The 11929-nt window shown below is 57.8% G+C and overlaps 1 protein-coding gene across 1 annotated transcript; it reads right to left on the bottom strand.

The window, feature by feature from the left end:
• Positions 1-1828: 1828 nt before the first annotated feature.
• Positions 1829-8618, bottom strand: LOC136356154 (uncharacterized). The gene is made up of 2 exons (XM_066309733.1): positions 8304-8618; positions 1829-1924 (listed from the first exon to the last, which is right to left on the bottom strand). The coding sequence occupies exons 1-2, from the start codon at positions 8616-8618 to the stop codon at positions 1829-1831; spliced, it is 411 nt and encodes a 136-aa protein (XP_066165830.1).
• Positions 8619-11929: the final 3311 nt, after the last annotated feature.

The following is an 11929-nucleotide window of genomic DNA, read 5'->3' as shown; positions in this document are numbered from 1 at the left end:
ATACATACATTGACTCAGGCAGAAAGACATCATGAGCTTTCTTTAAAGAAGCCCAACAGCGCCCACCGGGCTCTGCTCCACTGCCTGAGGTGCACTTCAATGTACAGAATAATGCTGAGAATAAGAAAGGATTCAAGGGAAATTCTTCGAATAATCCTAAGAATCTAACTGGAAAGCGCAAACGCAACAACAACAGGCGCAAATTCAAGGGTCGAAAGAAAGGAAAAGGGAAGGGTAAGGCACCACAACCTCGTAGCAATGGCAACAAGCATTGCAACAGGTGTGGATCTGACACTCATGTCGCTAAAGACTGCCGCATCCCGAAACATCTTGTCCTCTTGTACCAAAAATCTCTCAAGGACAAAAAATCTTCTGAGAACCCAAGATTTGAAGCACACTTCAATCTCACACATGAAGAGCGCCCTGAGGTTGCAAGTTCTCACCAGGCTCCTGCTGAACCAGAGAGCAACCTCAATGTTCTCCCAGAAGATGTCGCTCCACTCTCTACGATGGATGATATGTTCATCGAATACTGCTCAACGGACCCACTTGGAGATTTGCAATGATCTCGGTGCGTCCCACTTGGAGATGAAGCTGCCCTTATCTCAGTGTGCTTGAAACAGTATATTGATGTCCTATAAGTTTGCCAAATAATATTGGTTGTAATAAGTAGATAAGTACGAACTCCCTTGTATTGTAAGGTTGTATGGCTTGCTAGTCATTAGAGTATGTACTATTAACATATGTAAACGTCATACTATGTATTTGATGTTTTAATTATTGTATGTATGTATATATATTGGATAAAGAATTCTTAATCATGCAATTCTTCTTTCATTATAGATGTCTAAGGATATCGCTCCGATTGGAGAGGAATTATGTCTTGTGGACAGTGGTACCACAAACTCTATACTTAGGGAGATCAAATACTTTCAAACTCTCAAAAAGAGAGAAGGCAAAGTTTTGACTATCGCTGGGCGCGATACTGTGATAGTTGGCTCAGGACGAGCAACTATTACACTCCCAATGGGTACACAAATTACAATCGAGGATGCTTTATTGTATCCTGATTCAACCCGTACCCTACTAAGTTATAGAGATATCCGTCAAAATGGGTTTCACATTGAAACCCATATGGATAATCGAGAAGAATTTCTTCTCTTAACCAAACAAAACGGATATGGCAAACGCATTTGCGAGAAAATTCCATCTCTCACATCGGGATTGTACTATACATACATTAAGCCCATTGCACATGTTGCGTACAAAGTAATTTTTCAAAATGTTGATGCATTCCACACTTGGCATGATCGACTTGGGCACCCCGGTATCGGGATGATGAGAAAAATTATTGGCAACTCTATTGGTCATCATTTGATCACTGACAAATTTTCCAAATCCTCTGATTTCGTATGCACTGCATGTGCTACTGGGAAACTGATTTTGAGACCATCTTATCTCAAAATCAGAGCCGAACCACTTAAATTCCTTGAACGCATTCAAGGAGATATCTGTGGCCCTATTGTGCCAAGATCTGGACCGTTCAGGTACTTTATGGTTTTGATTGACGCATCTACTAGATGGTCTCATGTGTGTCTTCTATCGACACGAAACCATGCCTTTGCCAAATTGATGTCACAAATTATAAGGCTGAAGGCAAATTACCCTGAACATAGGATTCAATCAATCCGTATGGACAATGCTGCCGAATTTACATCTCATGCTTTCGATGATTATTGTATGGCATTGGGAATTCAGGTTCAGCACTCCGTTCCATATGTCCACACACAAAATGGTTTGGCTGAATCATTGATCAAAAGAATTAAGCTTATTGCTCGACCATTATTGATGAATTGCAAATTACCTTCGTCGTGTTGGGGTCATGCAGTTCTGCACGCTGCTGACCTTGTCCAACTACGACCAACTGCATATCATGAAACTTCCCCAATGCAGTTAGTACGTGGAAATCCTCCAAGTATTTCCCATTTGCGTAAGTTCGGATGTGCTGTATACATACCGATCACACCACCACAGCGTACCGCTATGGGCCCACATAGGAAAGTGGGGATCTATGTGGGATTCAAATCTCCGTCGATCATAAAGTATTTAGAACCCTTAACAGGTGATCTATTTACTGCCCGGTTCGCTGACTCTATCTTTGATGAGGAACATTTCCCGGCATTAGGGGGAGAATTCAAGTACCAGAAAGAATGCCAGGAAATTGATTGGGATGCCCAGGGTTTTCCAGCCTCAGACCCACGTACTACTGAAGCTGAACTTCAAGTTCAGAAAATTATACATTTGCAAAGACTTGAAATAACCTGCCAGATTCATTTACCAATTATAAAGGTGTGACTAAATCTTTCATTCCCGCTCAGAATGCGCCAGAAAGAGTGGAGGTACCAAATAAAACCACTCAACTTCCACTCACTAAAAAGAGAGGAAGAAGTATGACCACTCAGCGAGAAACAATTGCTAATAAGCAAAGAAAGACGGTAAATGCAAACCAACCTTTAGTTGGTACACACCAAATTGATACTATATGTCAAGCAGATCGTGATAGTCTGCAACCTAGCTCGGTGGTGCACAATGCTGAGACTAGGAATTCGGAAGACCATAGACACATTGTTTCGGGAGATCACAATGAGTCTATAAGGGTTGATGAAATTGCCATCAATTACTCTGAAACTGGAGAATCTTTTGATAGAAGAGCTACAATTGTCGACACTAATTTTTCTGAACAAATTGCTGAATGCCTCCAAGTTGATCCAGAACCTAGGTCTATAAAAGAGTGCCAAAAGCGCTCTAACTGGAACAAATGGAAGGACGCAACTGACGCAGAATTAGCCTCGCTTTATAAAAGAGATGTATTCTCGGCTGTAATGCCTACTCCTCGTGGTATCTTTCCTGTGGGATACTGTCGGTGACATGGGACCGGGAGTATCATGACTTAGAGACTTGAGGCAGACACGATCACCCACGTGGCCTAACCCCCCCGGGGGGGTCGGGCCCGAGGGTGATACGGCCGCCCTTCTCTTTGTCTCCCCGAGGGGTCGGACCGCTCCCGTCTCGGCCCCGAGGGCTGGGGCGCCCCGACCCCTTGTGGATTTTGCGCCGCGTGTATGGGTTAGGTGAGCGCAGCGGCGCTCACCTAACCGCATTTATTGCGGTTTGGACGAGCGCGTCACGCCGCATGTAACGCAGTGCAGCGTGCTCGTCCATCCGGTCTGTGATCAGTCACAGACCGGTCAGATCGTGGGTTAGGTGGCGACAGGTGGTCTGACGCACGCCTCGCCCCGTCCCGTCAGGATGAGTGCCTCCAAGCACTCGTCCCTAGCCGGAGCCGGCGTGTTAGCTCCTGGAGATGGCACGTTGGTCCCGGTCAGATATATGCCAGGCTTCATCCTAACCATTACAGACAAGATATTGTATGAAAAAGGGCAAACCTGCAGATTGTTAAACTGACACGTGGTGGACAAGAATGACCGATTTGTGACCGGTCTGACAATGGTCATGTCGTCAGCAGACAGCCATGTTCCCACGTCGCACCTGCTTCCGGCGGAAGTGGAGGTAGGTATGGGCCGTCCCATCAGAAGGTTATTCGGACGGCAGCCATACAAATCTCCGTCCATTAATGAAGAGAAGTCAAGTTGGAGGGAAGAGAGGATGAGTCCCCACACAAAAGAAAGAGAGGGAGAGATGGTGCATGTGGTATCCCCTTGAGATATAAAAGGAGGACCTTGCCCACTTAGAGAAAAAGGAGGGAGAAGGATCCCAGAAGGATCGGGGGCTGGCTGGCACTTTGTAGCTTCTTCATACACAGATCCACCAAAACACAGGAGTAGGGTATTACGCTTCTCAGCGGCCCGAACCTGTATACATCGCCCGTGTCTTGTGCTTTTTCCATTCTCGCGAACTTTCCACAGACTAGGAGCTTAGAATCTCACCCAGGGCCCCCGGCCGAACCGGCAAAGGGGGGCCTGCGCGGTCTCCCGGTGAGGAGCCCCACGCTCCATCATCTGGCGCGCCAGGTAGGGGGCTCTGCGAGTGATCTTCTGAGCTCTCGCACTCTTTCGTGTGCGCCAAGCTTTTCCTGTTCAGCCCAATGGCCGAACAAGCAAAGGCGCACAACCTCTCTCCGAGTGTTAGCGGTGACGACGGGGAGCCAAACCCACGCCGTCGAGCTCGTACTCCACCGCCCCCTCCACGCCAAAGTCCTAGGCGGCTCAAACGCTCCGGGCCGTTTACTTGGACGGAGGAAGCTGAACGTGCCCTCACTCAGTTGAAGGCGTATCTCAGCTCTCCCCCAGTTCTGGTCGCCCCGGAGCCAAATGAACCCTTGCTACTCTACTTAGCGGCGACCCCGCAAGTGGTTAGTGCGGCGTTGGTTGTGGAGCGCGATGAGGACAATCCTCATTCCGCGCACCCCCACCATGTGCTGGCTTGGCCCGGGAGAGAGCAGGGAGGAGAGGCCCCCGAGCCGAACGGTGGCCCAAGGCCCCCGACGACCGGAGCAGGCCCTCTGCCCGCTTGTCAGACGGTGCCAGGTGCCCCCGACCCCCAGGATGGCCCGACGGCCACTGCGGGAAGGCCGCACCTATCGCCCTCTGACCCCGAGGCTAACCCTGTGCCGACTCGACCTGGGAGAGAGCAGGGAGAAGAGGCCCCCGAGCCGAACGGTGGCCTAAGGCCCCTGACGACCGGAGTTGGCCCTTTGCCCGCTTGTCCGACGACGCCAGGAGCCCCCGACCCCCAGGACGGCCCCGAGGCCACTGTGGGAAGGCCGCCCCTGTCGTCCTCCGACCCCGAGGTCGTCGGCACAGAAGACGAGTGCGCCCCGCGAGGCCGCTTGGGTGAAGAGCGCCCCAGGGATGCGGCCCCTAGCGAAGAGGATCGGCCCCACCAAAAGGTGCAGCGGCCCGTCTACTTTGTTAGTGAGGCCCTCCGGGATGCCAAGACCCGATACCCTCAGGCCCAGAAGATGCTTTACGCTATTCTGATGGCTTCGAGGAAACTGCGCCATTATTTCCAGGCGCATCGGGTCACGGTGGTTACGTCTTACCCCCTCGGCCAAATCTTGCATAATCGAGAGGGTACTGAACGGGTGGTGAAATGGGCAATCGAGCTTTCTGAGTTTGATTTGCACTTTGAACCACGCCACGCTATCAAGAGCCAGGCCCTCGCCGATTTTGTGGCAGAGTGGACCCCAGCTCCCGAGCCCGTCTCAGTCCCCGAGGCCAGCTCGGGCCCCTCGCAGTTGCCTCACACCGCCCACTGGGTGATGCAGTTCGACGGCTCCCTGTCTCTTCAGGGCGCCGGTGCGGGGGTCACGTTGACCTTGTCGAGCGGAGACGTCCTCAGATACCTGGTTCGCCTTGACTTTCGGGCGACCAATAATATGGCAGAGTACGAGGGACTCCTTGCAGGACTCAGGGTGGCAGCTGGACTGGGGATCCGCCGCCTCCTGGTGTTAGGCGACTCCCAGCTGGTCGTTAACCAAGTCTGTAAGGAGTACCGGTGCTCTGACCCGCAGATGGACGCTTACGTGCGCCAAGTACGGCGTATGGAGCGCCATTTTGACGGGATAGAGCTTCGGCACGTGCCCAGACGGGATAACACGGTTGCCGATGAACTCTCACGGCTCGCTTCCTCGCGAGCCCAGACCCCACCGGGCGCCTTTGAAGAAAGGCTTGCCCAGCCGTCGGCGCGACCCGACCCCTTAGGGGAGACGGACGCGCCTGATAGGCCCCCGAGGCCCGTCGGAGTCCAGGCCTCGGGACCCGAGGGGAGCGCTCCCAGCTCCCTTAGATTGATTGCTTGGATCGTTGAGATCCAAGCATACCTCACAGATAAGACTCTACCCGAGGACCGCGAAGGGAGTGAATGCGTCCAGCGCATCTCCAAACGCTACGTGCTGGTAGAAGGGACCCTCTATCGGCGCGCGGCTAACGGAATCCTCCTGAAGTGCATTCCTCGGGAACAAGGCGTCGAGCTTCTTGCCGATATCCATGAAGGCGAATGCGGAGCCCACTCCGCCTCGCGCACCTTGGTTGGCAAAGCCTTTCGACAAGGTTTCTATTGGCCGACAGCTCTCAATGATGCGGTCGACCTGGTCCGGCGATGCAGAGCGTGTCAATTCCACGCCAAGCAAATCCATCAGCCGGCCCAGGCCCTGCAGATCATACCACTTTCATGGCCATTTGCTGTCTGGGGGCTCGATATCCTGGGACCGTTTAGGCGGGCCCCGGGCGGGTTTGAGTATCTGTATGTCGCGATCGACAAGTTCACTAAGTGGCCCGAGGCTTATCCGGTCGTCAAGATCGATAAGCACTCAGCACTTAAATTCATTAAGGGCATCACAGCCCGGTTTGGAGTGCCTAACCGTATTATTACGGATAACGGCACCCAATTCACTAGTGAACTTTTCGGCGATTACTGCGAAGACATGGGCATCAAACTCTGCTTCGCCTCACCTGCCCACCCCAGAAGCAACGGCCAAGTGGAGCGCGCCAATGCGGAAATCCTCAGAGGCCTTAAAACCAAGACCTTCAACATCCTCAAGAAGCACGGCGATTCGTGGATCGAGGAGTTGCCAGCGGTGCTCTGGGCGAACCGAACCACGCCAAGCCGAGCAACCGGGGAAACGCCTTTCTTCCTCGTCTACGGCGCGGAAGCGGTTCTCCCATCTGAGCTCACCCTGAGGTCCCCTCGGGCCACCATGTACTGCGAGGCTGATCAAGATCAGCTTCGCAGAGATGACCTCGACTACTTGGAAGAGCGAAGGCGGCGCGTGGCCCTCCGAGCCGCGCGCTACCAGCAGAGCCTGCGGCGCTACCATCAGCGCCACGTCCGGGCCCGATCACTCTGCGTCGACGACCTCGTCCTACGCCGCGTCCAAACGCGTGCTGGATTGAGCAAGCTCTCACCAATGTGGGAGGGTCCGTATCGAGTGATCGGCGTCCCCCGGCCGGGCTCCGTTCGGCTGGCCACGGGCGACGGCACAGAGCTGCCAAACCCGTGGAACATCGAACACCTTCGTCGCTTCTACCCCTAAAGGGGGATCGGGTGTCAGGTTTCGGGCTCGGGCCAACCCCGCACCCCCCTCGGGCGTGCAGGGTTGGCCGGGGGCTACCACACATGCATATTCTTATTTCTCTTATATCTGTTTCTCAATAAAAGCATTTTCGATTTCCTAAAGGCTGTATCTGTGCTGTTGTTTCCTTTTGAAGGATCTTGACTTGAAATAGGTCACTCGTGTTCAATCCTGCCCTCGGGGGCTCGGGTCGGCTAAAATCGCCAAACGGGGCCCAGAACCGAGCCGTGCCCCGGGGTGTGGTGAACTCCGGGGGGGAATCGGCAAAAACCCACAATCGGGTCACCCATAACCCTCGGTCACCACGCTCCCGGCCTGGCCAGTCTCGACATGTGGATCTCCCCAGGCACTAGCCCCGACCCGAGCCATTTGAGGACTAGGACCTGGGCACGAGCCCTTGTTCAAGCCAAGACACAAAAGGACCGCGGCACAGACCATCCTCGTCTCATACACACAACAAATAGAATTGACACAAAAAATTTCCTCTTTATTTGATTGCAGATTAAATTAGTCTATACAAGAAGGGGGCCCGAAGGCCTCGGAAGAAGAAAAGAAGAAACTATTTAAAGATTGGCGGGGGCCTGGGGGCTCACTCCGATGCACCCGGGTCGCCAGCCTCGTCGCCACTGTTGCCCACACCGCCGTCATCGCCCTCCTCGTCGGAGTTGAGGGCGAACGCGAGCCAAGGGGCCGAACCCTCGAAGCTGTGGACGATATGGTCGGCGGCATCCCGGACCTGCGCGCGCGCGCCGTCCTCGGTCCCGGGAGGGAACTCGTCCAGCGCCGTCCATGGGGAGAAGTCGGGGTCCCTGGCCTGGTAACTCGCCAGTACGAGCTCCACCGCTCCTCGGGCGAGGTCCCTCGAGGATGACTTAATCGTCCCCTCGAGCTCCTCGGGGAGCCGCTGGAGAGTCCCGGCCATCTCCGAGAGGCGCTGGGCGAGGCCCCCCTGGTTGGCGGCGTACTTCACAGTCCGCCCGCCCCAGAGACCCGCCTGCCGCCCGGCGCGGTCTAAACGGGACACGGCGTCGCGAAGCATGCTGGGCCCTATCTCGCCTGCCAGGCGAAGGGCCTCGACCTCCCCGGTGGACGAATCCAGCGCGCCCTGCAGATCCGCGATGGTGTGTTCGGTAGCTGCGAGGCGGGCGGCTAAGTCGCTGTCGCCCGTGGCCGCCCCGCCGCTACGCGCCCTTGCATCCAGCTCCCTTGCCTGCGCCTCTAGTTCAGCGGCCCGCTGGTTCAGTGCGGCCCTCTCGGCGCGGGCACTTTCCAGATTGCGACGCGCTTGTTCCTCTTGCGCAGTCTCGCGGAGGGATAGGCTGTCCGCCACCCGTTGCGCCGCGGCCTCGGCCTCCTCGAGAGCTCGCTCCCGCTCGGTGAGCGCGTCCTCGCGGAGGCGGAGCGCGGACTCTTCTTCGGCACAGGCGGCTTCGTGCACCGCCAGGGTGACCTCCCGGATAGCAACGGCGGCCTCGCGATCCGCCAGGTCCCTCTCCACGGCGCAGGCACGCTCTTCCAGCGCCATGGCATGGGCCTCAAGGGCTTTTTCGCGCCGCCGGGATGCCACCTCGGTCTCCGCCGCCCGCCGTTCTCGGGCAGCGGCAGCGTCAAGGACCCCCCGGGCGGCGTCGAGCTTCTTCCCTAGCTCCGCCTCCCAGCTCCCGTATTGAAGGCGGAGGGTGTCCTGCGCCTCGTTCATCACGGTGGTGGCGATGAGGGCAGCCCCCCGCTCCTCCTCCACCTCCTTGGCGATCTCCCCCAGCACCTTCCGACGGGCTTCGAGCTCTGAGACGTGCCGGCGGTGTGCCTTGCGGCCCACCTCCACCATGGCCTCCACCGAGCGTCGCCCCTCTTTGACACGCGCCCATGCGGCGTCGAGCTCCGCCCGCTCTGCTTGCAGGGCCTCCACCTGGGCACTTAACCCGTCCAACACCGTGGTGTTTGCGACGGCCAAGGTCTGCAGAAGGGGTTCTGCGCTCAGTGGAGCAACGGAAGGCGTGGGGAAGAGCCGCCTCGAAGAGGATGCCGCGCGGCTTGGCCCGCCGATGGACGTGCCGGACTCGGGGATGTCCCCCGGACCTGGTTTGTCCTGAGCGTCGCACGAGGGAGTGGGCCCAAGCGATGCGCCCGCGGCCTCGTCGCGAGTTGCCTCGGAAGTCGTCGTCGCCTCGGCCTGGCGAAGTCTGGCCTCCTCCCGAGCGGCTTCTTCAGCTTGGCGAGCTCGGACGGCCACCTGGGCAGCTTCCTCGGCTTCTCGAAGGCGATCCGCGGCCTCTTGCCGGTCAGTTTCACGGGTCGCCTCGGAGGATGTCGTCGCCTCGGCCTGGCGGAGTCCGGCCTCCTCCCGAGCGGCTTCCTCGGTCTGGCGAGCCCGGGCGGCCTCCCGAGCGGCCTCCTCGGCTTCCCGAAGGCGATCCGCGGCTTCTCGCCGGTCAGATTCCCGCCTCCGAGCCTCTGTGGTCGCCGGGTCCTCGGCCTCAGACTGGCCGGATTTGGAATGGCGGGAGGGACGCGACGGGATCTCGCTGAAGCAGAAGAAAAGCCAGAAGACAAACAAGATGGGTGAATAAAAACTTGTGTTGGAAGAATGAATACAGCCACAATGGGCGTGGGACGAACCTGCGAGGGGGTCGGTTAAACGACCACCTTGGAGGGGAAATGAGGTTTCCCCGGGATGGTTCTGTCCCCCCCATCTTGCGGAGCCGTTTCTTCTTCCGCTCCTCCTCGGGCTGCAGCGTCGGCGCGGCCCCCTCCGGGCGCCTGCTGCTGTCACGCGCCGCCCTGCCCCCTCGGGGAAGAGATGGGGAGGAAATACCCTCTTGCTTCCTCTTCCCTCGGGTGTCGGCAGGGCGGCCGCTCCCCGGGCCCCCGTCGCGGGGCCCAGAAGCACGACCCCCTCCCGGGGTAGATTGTTCCCCCCTGCGGCTCCCGCCCGCGCCATCGTGGCCTCGAGGAGCCCGCTCCTCCGACGCCCCGACCGCCTGCATGATGGTCAGGATGTTGGCGCGATCTGGATCGCTGCAGAGGGGGAGGACTCCTTGGGGGATGAGGGATGCCTCCGCGGAGCTGAGATTCAGCACCCGTTGGATCATTACCTTGAAGTCTTTGGGGACCCAGTCCCATTTGACCCCCCGGTGGGTCCTCATACAGTCCTCGGACCCGGTGTACTCCCAGGCGCCCCGGGCGCGCCGCTGGAGTGGCGCGATCCGGCGACGAAGATAGTCGCCGAACACCATGGCCCCTGTGAGCCCTTGGGATCGCAGGCCCGCCAGGCGGTCGAGGACGGCGTCGTAACCATCTCCCAGATCTACCGGCGCCCGCCAGTTGGAGGCCTGCGCTGGAGGCTGGCTCGGAAGTCGGAGGCGCGCTTCGTCGGCGAGGGGGGTGTAGAACCAGTCGCTCTTCCAGTCATCCCACTTCTTGCGGAGGACGCAGGGAATGTAGCGGTTCAACACCGGCCCCCGCGGCTGGAAGTAGCAACCACCAACCACCGACGACGGCGACACCGGCTGTACGGTGAAGAACCACCGGAACAGCCGAAGGGATGGGCGCACCCCGATGAACATCTCGCACAGGTGCGCGAAGATGGCCAATGTCATTACCGCGTTGGGGGTGAGGTGCGCCATCTGGAGATCGTAAAACTCCAGAACATCCATGAAGAAAGAAGAAAATGGCGGAACCAGCCCTGCCATAGCAAAAGGGAGGAAGAAGACGGACCGCCCCGGGTAGCGTGGCGCCGGGCATCCCTCGCCCAGCGAGACTATCTCCCGGCCGGTGGCAGATTCCGGCATGAAGCGGCGCGGCAGCCCGGCCTGTCTCTCGCTCACGATGCGGGAAGGCGGCAGCACGCTACCGTCAAGCGGAGCGGAGCCCCGTGCCATGACGCCGGAAGAAGAGATGTTTGAGAGCGAGCGCGTGTGGCGAAGGTAGGGCACAGGAAACAAGGAGTTAGGGCGCAAGCGGCGAAGACAAGGGGAATAATGGCGAGAGGAAGGAAGCAAATCTCTTCCTCGGCGACTTTATACCCTTGCCAACGCTGTGCCCGGCTCCTCGTTTCTCGCGCCCACTATCTTGCCCCCTCGTTTCTCGCGCCCACGCTTCCACTAATCCCATTCGCCCGTTTGCGGTGCATGAGGTGGATATGCGGCTGTGGCAGTCGAGATGGAACATCTCGTGCGCGCGTTAATTACGCTCGCCGACCGAAGCGCCATCATCATATCTCCAGGAAAAACGAACCGGCTTGTCCCGATTTTTAGACCGGCCCCACCTGTCACCAGGCCTTAGGAAGTGGCGTCACGCCCGACCGCTTCCCTCGAGGAGGGCAATCGCCCTGGCATAACGCCGGGGGCTACTGTCGGTGACATGGGACCGGGAGTATCATGACTTAGAGACTTGAGGCAGACACGATCACTCACGTGGCCTAACCCCCCCGGGGGGGGGGGGGGGTCGGGCCCGAGGGTGATACGGCCGCCCTTCTCTTTGTCTCCCCGAGGGGTCGGACCGCTCCCGTCTCAGCCCCGAGGGCTGGGGCGCCCCGACCCCTTGTGGATTTTGCGCCGCGTGTATGGGTTAGGTGAGCGCAGCGGCGCTCACCTAACCGCATTTGTTGCGGTTTGGACGAGCGCGTCACGCCGCATGTAACGCAGTGCAGCGCGCTCGTCCATCCGGTCTGTGATCAGTCACAGACCGGTCAGATCGTGGGTTAGGTGGCGACAGGCGGTCTGACGCACGCCTCGCCCCGTCCCGTCAGGATGAGAGCCTCCAAGCACTCGTCCCTAGCCGGAGCCGGCGTGTTAGCTCCTGGAGATGGCACGTTGGTCCCGGTCAGATATATGC

Source organism: Oryza sativa, chromosome 4, assembly GCF_034140825.1.
Source record: "Oryza sativa Japonica Group chromosome 4, ASM3414082v1".
Taxonomy (NCBI): Eukaryota; Viridiplantae; Streptophyta; class Magnoliopsida; order Poales; family Poaceae; genus Oryza; species Oryza sativa.
The sequence above is the reverse complement of the archived record's forward strand: the minus strand, read 5'-3'. Positions and strand labels throughout refer to the sequence as shown.